This window comes from Acomys russatus, chromosome 9, assembly GCF_903995435.1.
Source record: "Acomys russatus chromosome 9, mAcoRus1.1, whole genome shotgun sequence".
Lineage (NCBI taxonomy): Eukaryota > Metazoa > Chordata > Mammalia > Rodentia > Muridae > Acomys > Acomys russatus.
This window is the reverse complement of record NC_067145.1, coordinates 52,276,329-52,292,888: the sequence shown is the minus strand read 5'-3', so window position 1 is coordinate 52,292,888 and position 16,560 is coordinate 52,276,329. Positions and strand designations below refer to the sequence as shown.

Genomic DNA, 16,560 nt, shown 5'->3' with positions numbered 1-16,560 from the left:
ACTTCACATCCAAATGCTTCAGGAAAGAAAGAAAAAAATACACTCCTGCTTGTACTAGATGATTGGCAGAGAGCACAGGGGCAGCCATCGCTGCTGAACAGTTTTCAGGTGTTGAAGTACAAAGTCTCAGTACTTGACCACAAGTGCAAACAAAGAGATAGCCTGAGATCCACCCCAAGGACCCAAACATCCATGGGGTACCATTTTGCTAATCCCTGGGGCCACTAGGACTCCAGTTTAGGAAATAAACAGTCTAGGCAGCGAGTTCTCTCTACGTACATGTGTGTGCACATGTTAAAGGTGGTTGCCAACGAGGATGAAACAAGAGACCATAACCTGTGGAGAGCCAGGATTTTCCTTCTTTGGCCACTGTGATCCTCCTATTCATTTTTCATTGCTAAACCAAGAAAGATGTGGTGTGTGTGTGTGTGTGTGTGTGTGTGTGTGTGTGTGTGTGTGTGTGTGTGTGTGTGTGTCAGGAAAAGAAGAGTTTGACAACAGCCAAAGGGATGTTTCTAAAGTGGTGTGTGCTATGTGAATGCTGACAGGGCTGAGAACCTGGGAGGCAGGCAGATGGTAAGAGGAAAACTTTACTGCGTGAAGGATGCAGGCAGTATTTCCTGACAGTGGGTGGAGGGCCTCTATAAAGGCTCACACAGCATGTTATAATGATGCTCAGCAACATTGATGAGAGGTTCTGTCTCATCTTTACAAAAGACCTCGTGTATACAAGCAGGGAGAGTAGCAGTGGAGAATTCTCGTCCAGTGGCAGATTTCACTCACTTTTACATCGCCTTTGTTGCTACTTTAGGGCATTTGGGAGGACAAGTCCTCTGTGCATGGCTTCTGTGCTGGTTGTTTTGGTCACCTTAACATAAGGTAGGGCTGTCTGGGAAGACAGAATTTCAAGTGAGGAAACGCCTCCATCAGATTGACCACAGGCAAGGTTGTAGGGTTTCTTCTTGATTAATGAGTAGTGTCTGTGGGCCCAGCTGACGGGGCTGAGCCACTCCTGGGCTGAGAAAGCCATGGAGAGCAAGCCAGCACACAGCTGTCATCCACGGCCTCCCCTTCAGCTCCTGCCTTGAGTTCCTGCCCTGACTTCTTTTCATTTAGAACATCCAAATTCTTCTGGACACACTCAAAAGACAAAGACCAAGTCTTTAAAAAGTCCCAATGTTTTATTGTTTCTAACAAAACATGTTCTGGGGGGCGGGGAGGAAGGCAAGAAAAGAAATCTATGTTTTTGTTTTGCTTAAAATTTAATTTTGTTTTCTGTGGTGTTTTTTGTTTGTTTGCTTGTTTGTTTGTTTGTTTGGAGACAGGGTCCTGATGTGTTGCCCCGGATGACCTGTGACTGCCTATAGCTCTGACAGAGTACTGGTGTTACAGCGCTGTGCCACAACGCCTAGCTTCTCAGAAACTGTTAGAAATGAAGTTCATAGCTTGTATTGAGAGCTGCACTTAGCAGGGGATGAACGTGCTTGTTGGAGAGATCCAGGCGGTATATTGTGGGGTGTGACTAGCAGGAAGGATCAGTTCTTTCTTTTAAGCCAGCCTGGAGGCTCCTCACTTTGTACCTCACCTTTCCAAAGCTATTCAGAGAGGGACTCAGTGACATAGGTTGGATACTGACACTTGAACGACAAACTGAGTGTTACCCAGAGAACTGGGACCAGGCTACTGTCCTGTCTGATTTGAGACGGCCATCAGCTCTTGACTCTCAGGGATTTGGAGTGAGGCCTTCTTGCTGAGCTCTAGGGTAAAACGTATATGGATGCTCTCGGGGGGCTCAATAGAGGACAGCCCTCAGCCTTTCAGAGGAAGGAGGGAGCTGAGCCTTGCCACTGCCTTGACCTGAAGGCTGGCTCTTAGTGCTATGGTGTCATGTGACAGAGCTGCTGTAAGTGGGTCAGAGTGTCACTGAGGGCCTCTGTTTGCTGCTGGGTGGGAAGAGCTGCCCGGGCAGGAGATATGGTTGTTGCCAAAGATGCCTCCATGTACTTAGATCTGGGCACTGATCATCTCCTGAGTATCCCTGGAGGCTTAAGGTGTTGGGGATGTACCTGGCCCCAGTGCCAGAAGGGCATGCCACCACCTGGAGGACATCCCTCACATGTAGCTCACTCATCCTCTTGTGCTTGGGCACACTCCAGCTCTCAGTACCCAGGCATAAGGCAGCCACACCTGCTCTGCTTCACCAATGTTTCCCAAGTTTGAGTGTTTCCTAAGCACAGATGGCCACGAGTGATGGTGCCTATCTCCAGACCCATGTGGACATTCTTGCGATGCCTTTTACATGCACGGTGGAGGGTCAGAAGACAGGGCGGACCCAAGGAGTTTCTGACACACAGTGGGCTGGAAGCACCAAGGAGGCACTTGGATCTCTTTATATGCAAACCTGCAATGATAGCTCTTTGCCAGAACCTTCTTAGCAAGTGTTCCACTGCTCTGAGTTTCTCAGAGCCTCTCTTATTTCATACATGCAACAAAGTGGGGGTGGGTGGGTTGGGGAGACGGGGAGAGGGGGAGTGGAGGAAAGACTCCTCCCCAAGTCTTCCAGCAGCCAGGATTTCATAACTATGGCTCTCTCTCATCCTTTAGTTTTGCCCCTAAGCCTCATTAACATCTTAGACATGTGGGCCACTCAAAGCTGATGAAGCAGAGACATCACTTGGCCTGACAGGGGTTTGAAAGGACTGTTCCTAACTTGGTGTTCAGCACTCATTTCTCAAGGACCCCTCCCCCAAACTGTACATGAGCCCACACGGTCTGCATCTGGCTGTCTCCCAGGGATGTCTATGACCAAGAACTGAAACTTTTCACTCATGAATGCTGGTGACTTTTGTGGGGATTCAATTGTCTGTCCTTCCCTCTCCTCTGCTCATAACTTTCTAAAGAACCTTCCCTGAGCACTGGAAACCAAATCAGGTCTTACTAATCATGATTAATTTATTGAGCCCACGTTATGTGTGTCTCTGGTGTTTTACATATACCAAGTGCTATCGTATTACTTTCATTAGAATTACGCTTAAGAGATATTAAGAAGAAAACACCTACAAAGGAATATGGTGAACAGCAGATGCCTTAGTACTGTTGGCATTCCTTTGGCAGAGCTTAGAGCGCAGGACTGAGTTATACTGTGGGTCTCAGTTAGCTACACTGGCCTTAGTTCAGTTGGGCTCCAACTGAATACCTAAGTGCCTACTGGCTACATTTCCCTAGGTGTCCATCAAGCCCACTACTGTCTGTGAATGCCAGAGGCTATGCTGTCTGCCAAGCTTTCCCCTCCAAGAAGGGCAAGGAAGAGCTGCACAGATTGCAACTAGGACTTTGTGAAAAGGTGCTGGGAGTGTATTTGTCATTTAAAAGTAGAAAAAATAAAGTCGGTCTGGCTGGTTGGAAAGAAAGAAGAGGTGGTGGAGAAGAGAAGAAGGACACAGACAGGAGAACGTAAGTAAAGCATTGGGAGGCCAGGTGCAGAGAAGGCCAGGAACGCAAAGACACAGTAAGGATGAGGTTTGGGTCTACAGCCCAGAAAACTAAAAGGCTGGGGGTAGGGGCACCATTCATTTCTTGTGTGCAAATGGGAAACAGTAACTTTGGAGTTTGCCACACAAAGCGACACACATCCCCAAACAGACAGGCTCCTGCTGCATCGCTTCCAGGGAACAACTCCTCTACCGTTTGTTCATGATCTTTCCTTGGAATTGAAATGATTTACTGATCAACTGAGAAAAAAAAATCTTCTTACCACAGGGTCAGTTCCCCACTATCAGTCAAATGAAGAAGGCGACTAAGAGCACAGGTGTTAACTTCATAGAGTGTGGTCAGCCTGGGTGTGCATAGAGTGTGGTCAGCCCAGATGTGCATAGAATGTGGTGAGCCCAGGTGGGCATAGAATGTGGTGAGCCCAGGTGTGCATAGAGTGTGGTGAACTCAGGTGTGCATAGAGTGTGGTGAGCCCAGGTGTGCATAGAGTGTGGTCAGCCTGGATGTGTTTCTATCCTACTCACAAATACAAAAGCTGTAGCAGCCTGGAAGAGCATAATGGACCAATGGTATCTTCTCACCCACAAAGCATCTTTCCATTGTAAGTTTTCTATTTGTTCTGGTCAATGAAAATAAAGTTTAAACACATTTGTGTTTCCAGTGACTTGACTTCCCTTTTCTGGGACAGGTGACTCTAGTCTCTGTTTACTTTTATGATCTCATAAAGGTAATTGTCAGGTTTTTAAGACCCTTTCTTACTCTTTATTTTTCCATCTCTCCTTGACCTATAATCCATACACTCTTACGACCTTATTCCAAAAACCATCAGGGAGAACTCAGATTGGCCTCAGGATTCAAGAGAGATAATGTTCCTTCTTTTTGCCAAAACAGGTAGCTTCCCAAGAAAAAGAACATACACGACAGTCCCTCAGGGCCCGTTTGCCTATCTGCTCTTAAAGAATGGAGCCAAACATCCTACCTTAAATAATTATAACACTTTAAGTTTCCTTAGAGACAGGGAGAGAAAAATATTTACCCAGGAAACACGGATAGGATTACTACGGAGCGATTTATATGTACATTAGCGTGGGGTTTGTGAGCCCTCAGGCTATGCAATGTTAACTCACAACTACTCCATTCCTCTTCCAAAAGAGAGCCCTTAAGCCCACAGATGACGCCATCCTTACCTTCCTTGGCTTCACTTTATCATGGTAGTCATACTGGAAGATTCCTTTGTAGCTCAGTCCCAGCCACCAAGGTATCCCCTGCTTGTCCTAGGATGTCAAGAGGAGTATAGGTCAACACGGGGCTGGAGAAGACAAACACAGACCAAGAAGGAATTTCCTGGCTCAGCTGATGACAAAGGAGAGGGTAGTGTCTCTGGAGTAGAAGGAACCCATCTCCGTACCTCCACAGACGTGCCCATCCTGGATGCATGCTCAGCTATGTGAACAGGGCTGGGGACCAAGCCTGAGCTGGCCAGTTAGCTCGTTCCCAAGCAGCATCACAGCCAGGAGTCCTGTATCCCTAACGTTTGTTTACTTATTTAGGATGAGCATGTGTACCTGTCCCTGTGTGTACAGGTGTGCATGCACATGCCTGAACCCTCTCTCTCTTTCTCTCTCTCTCTCTCTCTCTCTCTCTCTCACACACACACACACACACACTTTATTTTGTTTGAGACAGGGTATTTCACTGAATCAATAGCTTTTCCTTTTGGTGTCGGGGATTGAGCCCACAGCTTCACACATGTTAAATGTGGACTCTACATTTTAGGACTCTGAGTTGCTCCACTCCATTTAAAAATATTTATTTATTTACAGCCCTGAGAGTTATTCTCAGGGACTGCTGCATGCTAGGAAGATGATAGATTAGATAGATAGGTAGACAGACAGACGGACGGGCAGACAGGCACATGTAGGGTGCTGTCTCTGGAGGCTGCCTGTGCATGGCACTGGTTTTGGTGAATTAAACAAGAGGAAACCCATGGCCTTGTGAGGTTAGGGTGCTGAACCCTGGCATATGGGGACTCGGAGCCCCTTTGGACTTAAACTTCATTCTGGGGCCGGTGGCCACATCCTCCCACACAGCATTCCCTGGGGGCTGGTTTTGGGGGATTCACCTTCCTCCTCTGGAACAGAAGGCCCCAGGGGCCAGATTACCCAGCTTTTGACACTGTAGCTTAGGCTTGAGAAAGGCAGCCATCTTTATCTATCATGGCAGGAAGAGATTCCGTGTGACACGGTGTGTGTGGAACTAAGTGGAATTTAGAAGCTGATGTCACATTGCAGTTGACTACCACATTCAAGAACACAGTCTCGGCCTCTTTCAATGGTCCCAGTTCTCCTCGTTGGAAAGCTGACATGTGGCCACCAGACCCCCAAGAGAAACACAACATTCCGCCACAAATTTTGGGTCTCTCTAGTTCCTTGATTTTTGAGGGAGCATTTCTAGTGAGAGGGCCTGAAGCTCTGATTTCCCAGGATTCCTCTGAGACTGAGAGGAAGTCGAGATTTATTACATTACTTCACAAAAGAAGAAGAAAAAAAGAATAGTGGAGGGTTACTCTATCAAGTGCTAGTAACCCTAGGGATAAAATCCAGTTGCTCAATTTTCTCTGGCAAGCAATCTTTCTGACCAAGCCAACCTCTGTCAACTCCTATTCCCCTCAAAATCTTCAAGTTAAAGAGAGAAAGAGAGAGAGACAGAGAAAGACAGACAGACAGAGAGAGAGAGAGAGAGAGAGAGAGAGAGAGAGAGAGAGAGAGAGAGAGAGGGACTTTTCTGTTTGCTTGCTTGTTTATCTCAGAACAGGGTGGGCAGACTTCAGCAGGTAAGCTCACTTACCTTTACTGCATAGTAGTGAACGCCGTAGGTTGGGAGCGACTCCACAATACTCATGTAGCTGTGAAGGCGACACAAACAATGCGTCTGAGGCTTAGGGAGCAGAAGCACTGCCGTGCATGCGCTCTCTGGCTGTGTGTTATGAGGTCCTGGAGTGGACATTAACTTGGAAATCAGTAGACACACACCCCTCTTCCTATATAGCTTTCCAAGTAGAAATCCAAAACCTTGACATTATGGCTTATTAATACGCAACATAGTCATGTGTGTATGTTATATGTGTGTGTGTGTGTGTGTGTGTGTGTGTGTGTGTGTGTGTGTGTGTGTGTGCACTCATGCATTTGTGCATCTGCATATACAAGTGCAGGTATATGTAATCGGATGTTGGATGTCTTCCTCTATGATGCCATATTTGTTTTTCTTGAAACTGGTTCTCAGTGGCACGGGCCTCCCTGATTCAGCTAGGCCGACTGGCTAGTGAGGTCTAGGGTCCTGCCTACCTTTGCTTTCCCAGGGCTGGGGTTATATAGTGCCATTATGTAGTGCACCTCTCCTTGCCTGTTTTTTTTTTTTTTTTTTTTTATGTGGGTTACAGGGCAAGCACTTTACTGACTGATCTGTCTCCCCAGCCCCCAAACACCATCTAACTGGTCACTCCGAAGAGCCACTTACTTCACAATTGCTTGTCCCCTTGTCTGGCCATTCAGCTTCTTGTAGTACTCAATGACTCTGTCTTCACTAGAATCAGAGGAAAGGAGTCTGGCATTAGAGACTGAGCATCCTGCCCCATGAGCACTAAGACTTTTCAACTACTCTCTTCCTGAGGAACCTCTGAGGAAACAGCAGGACAGTTCTCAGTGCTCGCTCAAGTGATGTCTAAAAGACTTGGTGGGGATAGCGAAGCCTGCTTTCTCCTCAGAGGACTCACATTATCTTTACCTCAGACTGCTACTCAGTTGGATAAGATTAGCATGCAAGCTGAAGTGCTGGTGGTACTGTTCTTTGCAAGATACCCTAGAATAGGAAAAGGTGAAGAAACAGTTGGCACCAGGCACAGAGGACATCACTGTTGAACCTGCTCAGCTTACAGGTCCTGTCCACACAGGGTCTGAGGCAGTAAGGTCATGCTAAACCTATCCAGTGCTCAGGGCCAAGCTCTCGCTGAGTAGTCAAGGACTCAGATTTTCCGAGGAGGAGAGAACATTCTAGAATTTGGGTCTGGTTAATAAAATTTCCAGGGACACATTTGGAAAACAACATACCAGCTAATTGAATGAGGTTGCAGTGCGTTTATCTTTTGAGGTTTTTACTTCTAAAATTAACAGGAGATTAAATGGCTCCTTGGTGACAATGGAGAGCCAAAATTTGCTTTGACAGAATAGAGTGTGGTTTGGTTAATAAGTAGTACAGCCCTTCACGGGGAAATGACGGGTGCCAAGATAGGTGGGCACAACAGCAGCTCCCACTACAGCCTCAGGGGTCATTGAGACAGTCCACAGGAAGAAAGGGGGACCAGTGTCAGCAAAAGGCCTTGTGTCCCAACTATTAAGGACAACCCTAAAAGCCTCATCCTCCATACCCTCTTCTATATTTTGACTTTGATTCCCACCGATTCACTTGTCATTTCTTTGAGCACCAGCAAGGGGACTCCTTCAGTTTTCATAAGGCTCCATGATGGGGAGTGTGAGTGACACAAGGGTTGTATTCTCAAGACTGTATTAGCCGATCTTGGGTGTCCGTTATTAATTCATTATTGCAGAATTTAGGTGGAGCCCTCTCTTACTTTTTTCTGTTTTTCTTCTTATCTAGATTCTCTACTGGGGTCCCCCATTTTATAAGTTCATGACCTAAGATGGCACATAACTGTGATTTGATGAGGTCAACTTCTCAATCGGTGGTCAAGCCAACCAGTGGAGACTCAAGCCTTCTTCTTTTCTAGCTCTGGGAGAGAGCATCCCTGAGGTGGGAGGTGGGAGGCTGAAAGTCAATATGGTGCTGTAGACATATGCAAGGCTTGAGAAACATCAACAACACAAAGCCCCAAACACTGCCAGGCAGCTGTCCTATGGGCCTGACCACAAAGTCTCATGGGGCCTGACAGCTGCAAAAAGTGCTGCCGCTCCCAACCTTGTCCAGCTGCCTGCTCTCTGAAGCCATCTGGAAAGCCACGGTGGTGACCTCCTCTCGCCTCCGCCTTCCCTACTTCTTTTTCCACAGTAATCCAAGAGGGGCCTGTCATGTGATGACATACTCAATGCCAGCTGGGGTCTCATCTAATCCATCCTGTTGCCACCTGTCTCTGGAATCTGTGGGAGGGATGGGTACTCCTAACTCTGCAGACCGCGTCCCTAACACCTCTGGTCCCTTTAAGGACTGGGCAGAATAACAAGGAGCAACACACATGTTATAGAAAATTGAATCCCAAAGCCCTGTCTACAGGGCACGATGCTTTGCATGTCATCAGGGCAGAATGGTGCCTTCACATTGACTAGGGCTTGTTGGGAAGTTACACTACCACTCTGCCAACAAGGACACACAGAAACATGAGAGCCGCAGAAGGGGCAGTGGTGCTGGTGCTGGGGTTCTCTGTCTTGGAGGAGTTGTCAGCTTGCAGAGGCAGGGTGTCAGTCCTTGCACATACTATAGAGGTGATGGGGTTCCTGGCAACCTATAACTAGGCTCATGATGGAGAATCCAGGTAGGCCCTAACAGCACACTGTTCTGTAGTCCTGGGCATACCACTTTAACCTGTTAAGATGCCTCTCTGATAGGGAAGCCATCTCGTAGCAGGAAATCCACGCTTAGGAAAACAAACTGAAAGGAGAATGGCACAGGGATGCAGCAGTGTGCTTGTGTGCCTCGTACTGCCTTCCAGTTACACAGTGCAGCTTATTTACTCATCAAATCACAGCTGGAAGCAGCTTGGTGTCGTCAATCCCATTGTACAGATGGAGAGAGGGGCTAGCTTGACAGTCATAGCCTCGCAATTTACGGACCTGTCTCATACTGTGATGAGACCCAGGGCTGTGCCAGGATGTCACACAAAAGGGCTCCCAGTGACCCAATCTTGGCACCAAGGAAACTCATTGTATCTCTGGACGGCAGTAGGAATGAAAAGCCAGGAAGAATGAGGAATCTGCATCCTTGTTCAGGAACGATCAGGGCCACCTGAGACTGTGTGGCATGCCAAGGGAAAGATGTCTGCCAATAAAAGGGTCATGCCAACTGATGATGAGAGGTGATGCTGAGGAAGCACAGAGAAGCTCTGTCCACTAGCTTTCTCCTTTTATTCTGCATCTATACAAATGACATCCTCCCTCTGCTTAAGTCTTTGCTTTTTTAGAAATTCATGTAAATAGGTTGAAAAATCAGAGGCGACCACAAGCAGCCGAGTACAAGGCAACAAGGTAGGGACAAAGTGAGAGGGCCATGGGTCCTTTTAGCATCAGGATGGTCCATGCTATTGATTCATTCACAGCTGGGTTTGACACGGAAGGCACTTGGCTTCCCTACCCTGCCACACTCATGGGTCTGGGTAGAATATACTAATAAGATGGTTGTGGCCAAATTGTTCAGGTAGAGATGCTCACATTGATATAAGGCAGAAAACAGAGCCCAAAGAAAGCCTTTCTATATTACTAATAACATGAACTCAGAGGATCTGGTGGAGACAGTGCAAGAATAATCCAGAATTTGGGGGGGGGGAGGCTCTGCAATTCGCGTTGGGGCTGGTTTAACCATATTAGACAGTTAATGAAGACATGATTGAGGGATGAATTAGGTCAAAGGCAATTCCAACTCTAGACTGTCTACCAGCATTATAGCTCTCCAGTGTAAGTCACCCCAGCATGTGAGAGCCATGTACAAGTATTGTCATCATGTTTGTTTTGTTGTTTCTGTTGTTTTGGGACAGTTGCTCTGTGTAGCCCTGGCTGTCTTGGACTCACTCTATAGAGATCCGCCTGCCTCTGCCTCCCAAGTGTTGGGACTAAAGGCGTGTCCCACAGATGCCTGGTTTATCATCGTCTTTTGAATGAGACAATGTCTCACTATATAGCTCAGGTGGCCTTCAGATCACCAACATCACCCAGACTGGTTGGGAAATTGGAGCCTGTGGTATAAGCTTGCTCTGTATTTATAGCACATCACCCAGTGAAGAATGATGAAGTCAGGTCAAAGGTGAAGTGAGGAACGGGAGTAGACTGATAGGATCCCACAGTCCAGCTCTCCAGGCGTGGGCTTCTCAGAAGTGAGTGCTTTCTGGGTGTGAGTTCAATCTCACTAGAGTACTCTGCATCATGACCTGACCTACCCCATCTGAAGGCGCCCTTAAAGCTACTTAAATAACAGAATACTTAGTTTATTTACTACTAGAAGTGTCTAGGCAGGGTGGATTATTTAAAAAATTTTTGAATGTATTTATAGGTGCTTGATGAGCCACGTGCTATAGTTTAGTAGGGTCGACCTGTTCAGTGCTTTTTCTTCTCTCTTCTCCTCTTCTCTTTCTCCCCACTTCTTACACTAGGCCTCACACATACTAGGCAAACACCGTGCCACTAAATTATATCCCAACCCTTAAAATATTTTTATTTTAGACAAGGTCTCACTAAGCTGCTGGCTTTGAGCTCACTCTAGGCCAGGGAGGCCTTCAATTTACAATCCTCCTGCCTCTGCCACCTGAGAAGCTGGGGTTGCAGGCCTATACCATCAGGTGTCCTGCCGTGACTATGTCTTATACTATGGAACAGCGACACTGCTTTCTGAGAAGGGGTCAGAAGGAATAGCAGGGAACAGGTCCTGTCCTGGGCAGAGGGCAGAGGGCAGAGGGCAGAGGGCACTGCATAAGTGTCCTGCAGGATTCCAACACACTCCTCAGGAATGTGAGTCCTGCCCCATCCTGGCCCAGCCGCAAATGTCTAAATCATGTGGTATTGGGTAACTCAGGGCTCCGCAGATGAACTGTGGCATAAAGTTACAAAGGAAGCTAAATTGGGATATAGAAAACACCAAGGAGAAGGGAAACAACCTGTTTCTTGATGGCCCTGCTCCTCCCACCCCTGTAGACCCCCCCACAGCACAGCAGTAGCATCCCAATGCAAAACTGGACCAACACAGGAAAGGGCTTCTATTCTGGCCTCGAACTCGCAATCTTTCTGTCCCAATCTTTCCCCTAATTCTGCCGTTATTCCCTCTGACTCGGAAAACAGTTCTAAGTTACTTGATAACAGCAGGAGACATGTGGGAGCTGAACCCCGTGCCCTCTTTGAAGAAGACACTTGTTTCTGACAAGATTCTGGGATGGGGGTCTTACCAGTAGGCCAGGGAGGGGTGCTCCTTCAGGGCTTGGGTGGGAAGGGCTGGCAGTTTTTTCAGGTCACTTCTCACCACCTCGTTGCTGAAAGAGACAGTCAGAAAGCATCACATCACCCTCTGAGAAAGTAACGACCCCAGGCTGACTGAGAGCCTGCTCCGGCACCTGCTCCCTTACAATGGCAAGTGACAGAAGGAGGTTTTGTTTCTGTCTATGCGATACAATGGGAAAAGAACACAGGACACGCAGAGCTGAGGCGCCTCTTTTTTTTCCAGTACAGAGCGAAGGATACACACGGGGGTAGCCTCATAACCTCTGCTCTCCCAGAGACACCGATGCATGCTGGGTTCTGAGCAGCATTGGGTACCAATGGGGAAGGAAAGGGATCCCATGGGCTGGGCCCCGGGAGAAGCTTTTAGGGCCCTGCGGCTGGGTTCACCAACTCAAGGAGGGCAAAATTTCTGGTCATCCCTGGAGCACTGTTTGCCTCCTTGAATACCCAGTGCTTGGCTCAGACTTGGACACTGTTTTGTTAATATGATACATACGTAGCCTCTCCTTTGAACAAGCCTGAAGATTACCTAGCTGGTGGGAAGCAGATTGTCAGGGGGCCTGATGCAGCTGGTCTTGGAATCTGAGTGCCATAAATACACACACGCTCAGGGTTGGAAGACAGTTTCAACTTCCCTGGTCCAGCCAGCTTTCTCCAGATGCTTAACTGCCCGCTGGAGTCCCAGGCATGACCATCCTTTGGCTCTGTGGAAGCACCACCTTATCATTTTCTACAAGGTCCATACTCATTCCACAACCAGAGTTATAGAAATAAAGCGCCAACAAACCTCTTAATGTTCTAAGTAAGTTTGCTCTTTTGTGTTGAGCTATTCTTATGGCCATGTAACCCATTATCCAAAGGTTATGAATACCAATGTCTAGCCATTTAGCAGTTCTGCAGCCCTTTATGTTAGAGGTCCCTGGTGTCTATACCCACCCCCAATTTCTAGAGCCACTGACAGTATACACTTGGATATGGGTCTGGTATCTAAATAGTGTCTCCTGAAACGGGCCCATTCCAGAGCCACAGGCTTATCAGCTGGGCTTGCCAGGGTTCATCTTGTGGAGACTTGTATTAGATACACAGCACTAACCTGGGATATTGGCAGTTTTTTGTGTTGTTCATGTAAAGCTGGGTAAACATTGGCCACAGGGAGCCTGGACTATGCCATATAAAAGCAATGAATAGGAGACCAATAAGCAAATGGGAAAGGAGAAGAAAAGGAAGGAGCTGCCTAGGGGAATGGGATGGGGAGGGCACAGGACAGGTGAAAAGCTCCCAGGGTGACTGCAAAGTGGTCCCTCTTAAATCTATGCTGTCAACTTATGGATCAAAAGTTCTCTGTATCCTGAGTGGAAAACAACACCAACAGCAATGACCTCAGCAGCCCCATCAACAAATGCAATAGTGGAAAGCCATGCCAGTGATTCACGCTCATTTTGGTGGTACCTAGGAATCACCTGGCTGCTTGGTCACATGAGAGTTGCTGGCATTTTCCAAATGTACTAAGAAATGGGGACAGGAATGTCCATATATTCATCTTGAAGCCCGCCAATCAGAAGGGGATTCTCAACTTTGAACTGTTTGGCTCAATGCATCCAAATGCGTTGTAGTCTCAGCAGTACGGAAAGGGTTTGTCATTGCCTGGCCATACGCTGGAGCCTTCACAGTTATAAAGAAAGTACCAGGGGAGATAGAGATGGGGTAGGATGCACTCCTTACCCAAAGTGTGTTCACAGGTAGCTGAGAAATCGAGAGATGTTCATTCAAAGATAACTGACAGGGTGAGTGAAGCAACAGTGTTTGATAGTGTTAACTTAACCAGGCAACATGGGAGTTCTGAGGAAAGGAGGGCCTTTTTCAGGTCTCGGGTAAACAGGGTTTGGGGATGACCCCATAGGAAAAGAGGTACACAGCTCATATTTACTGTCAAGGGAGCCATGTAACTTTATTGGAAGAGCCCAATCAGAATGGCTGATACGAGGGACAACAGGGCCGAAAGGTAGTCTGGGAACAGGATTTTGAGGACCTTCAGTGGTAGTTTAGTAGGGTCCAAGGTGCTCCAGGAGACTCTGGAGATTTTCAAAGAGGGATGTTCCTGGTGTTTGGGGGAAAATGAGGTTATCAGCTATGGCCTAGAATCGCATGTCAGGGAGGCACGATTTGAGCCAATGTTTGGCTGGCTGGACACTTGAGAATCCACAGTGGTAGACAGAGGGTCTTTTCTGTCCACTTAACTATGAATTTACCTGAATATGGAATTTGACTCAATGGCTCATCAGTGCCAAGGGTGATTCCTTAACTATAAAAAAAAGGTACTCTTGCTGGGGAAGGCTTTATTTGTTGGAACCATGAGATATATCTTCACAGAGTCGAAACCTGAGTTCAGGCGCCTTTCTCTCATCACATCTAAAGTGTATTTGGGGAAGGAACCAAAAGGCACAGAGATTGTTTTACCTACCAACCGCAAGTTTGTTGGCAAACAAATGTTCCCTGATGACAGCCACAGGCTTTACTTCCTTGCCAGGGCTTGCCACGGGTTCTCTTGTTCTCTCCAGGGCAAGGCTACACAGAAAAGTGTATGGAGAAGTCACCAGGGCGTGAAGCCCGTGCAAGTCCATTACACTGTGGAAGAGGTCCATGACTCCCCCCAACACCCACACACCAGAGGATGAGCATGTAGGCATGTCCTGTTTGCCTTTTTGCTGTTTACAAACGCCTGCAGCCACTTAGAGGTGGCCGGCCCTGTCAATCTGGCTGACATGTGCACCTGGAAGTCAGAGGGACATTCGAACGCTCCGAATGTGAAAGATGAGCTAAGAAAGACGGGCCTCCGTAGAACTCAGCTGGGAGAAAGTCACCCCAATGGGACAGGTGGCTGCTCCACTTTAGGACTCTACAGAGCTAGAGCCTAAAACATGCACTAAAAGTCCCCAGCTTTCATGCCTAGGCACTGCCACACTGATGCTTTCCCCAGAGTCCAGTGTGCCTGATATACACTAGCTTAAGACACACTGTAAAACAGTCCATACTTATATTCTATTTTTAGAAACAACAACAACAAAAAAAAATCTCTTGCACAGCCAGCTTTTAAAAAAGTCCTCAGTCTTATTTTTAATATCAACTAGATTGTATTTTTTTTTTAAAAAAAAGTTTAAGTGGCTGTTATTGTTGCTGGTATAGAAATGGTATTTCAATGCTGTGCTGTTTTTTTTTCGTGGGGTGGTAAGTTGAGAGATGCTGTACTTGTGTTTGGCTGCCTGAAACACAGAAAGTGAGAGTGGAAAAAATCCTAGCAATATAACAAATAGAGAACGTGTCATATCAAAGAGCAACCTATTTAGCCAAGACACTGACATGAACAAGGACAAAGTTAAGCACCAGAGAGGGGTTGCTAAAACCTACCATGTATTTTCCTTAAAAAAAAAAAAAAAAAAAAAAAAAAAATCTGTGAGGGGCTGGAGGGATGAACGGCTCAGATGTTAAGCGCTAAGAATGAACACTTCCTTTGCAGAGGAGCAGAGTGTGGCTCCCAGCACCCACACCAGGCAGCACATAACCACCTGTCATTCCAGCTCCAGGGAACCCGATGTCCTTTTCTGGCCTTCATAGGCACTGTGCTCATATACACACACATTGTAAATAAAAACAGAATCCTTTTTTTAAAAAAAAGCTAGGAAAGAACATTATCAGGAAATTCCCCTTGGGTCAAATGAGCCTTCCACACACTGGAGTTCTCTGGGGTATGCATCTCACAGAAGGATCCTTCCAGAAACCACTGCTTCAAAAAATCAAACTAGTGCATCATGGGAGAATACACAGAAACTAGCCACAGGGACCATTCTCATGCTACGCAAGCGCCAAACTGAACCCTCCATATCTGATGGGCCTGTCATGAAGCTCTGGCCCTCTGGGCAGGTTCTCTGGTGTGTCAGTCAAGTAGGAGTGTACAATCGTTTGCACACGTTTCCAAAAAAGCACAAGGCTCCGGGAAACAAACACTTCTTAACCTATTTGGTGGCAGGCCCATCTTTTAACTCAAGGGTGTGTCTTACTATCTCTTCCATCCAGCACGGATATTTGTCTTCCTTCCTCTTTCTCCCCTCCTTCTTCCCCATCCTGGTCCTCCCCCGTCCTCCTCCTTCATGCTACCCCCACCCCCACCCTGGCAGGGCCCAGTCACATGTAGCTCAGGTTGGCCTCAAACTCCCTATGTCGCCAAGGTTCATTTTGAATTTACAAAAAATTACTTCTCTTCATCTTATAGGTAGGTATAGATGCTTTGCTTACACATATGCCTGTGTACCACGTGTGTGCCTGGTGCCCGTGGAGGACAAAGGTGGCGTTGGAACTCCTAGAACTGAGCTCTCTCTCCAGTCTCTGACCTTGAATTAATTCTTGACCCTCTTCCCTGTCCCTCCCGATTGCTGGCATCACAGACACACATTACCACTTCTGGCAGCATCTGTGTTTTTGTTCAGGGAAGAGTGATCTCTTTGATGCCAGTCTTGCCTGGCTGGGGTGTTAATTCCCTCCTGGGAACAGAACTTAAACAACTTGTCTGAAATCTGAGAAATTCTGAACAGAGAGATCCTGAATCCGGAAGCGTAGGGACGCTCAAGCTCCAGATGTGCACTGCCGGGTGGCAATTCTTTTTTTCTTTAGTACAATGGATCTAGAAAACTCCATGCTGAATGAGAAGTCACAGACTTATCCGTATTGATCTTCAGGAAGTGTGCAAGAAACGTTTTGTTTGTTTTTGTCTTGTTCTGTTTTTAGTCTTCACTTCTTCTTCCTTTTTGACTCCACTTTGTTTTGTGTGGAAGGAAAGGCTCAGCGAAGCTGATGGGCTAGAAGACGA

The 16,560-nt window shown here is 47.1% G+C and overlaps 1 protein-coding gene across 1 annotated transcript in view; it reads right to left on the bottom strand.

Moving 5' to 3' along the window:
* Positions 1-16,560, bottom strand: part of Frmd4a (FERM domain containing 4A) — a 281,390-nt gene that overhangs the window by 68,928 nt on the left and 195,902 nt on the right. Inside the window, exons 8-11 of the mRNA XM_051151329.1 lie at positions 11,648-11,731; positions 7,009-7,074; positions 6,340-6,397; positions 4,680-4,766 (exon numbers count right to left, since the gene is read on the bottom strand). Coding sequence (XP_051007286.1) covers positions 4,680-4,766; positions 6,340-6,397; positions 7,009-7,074; positions 11,648-11,731 — 295 coding nt within the window. The remainder of the gene's footprint in view (positions 1-4,679; positions 4,767-6,339; positions 6,398-7,008; positions 7,075-11,647; positions 11,732-16,560) is intronic.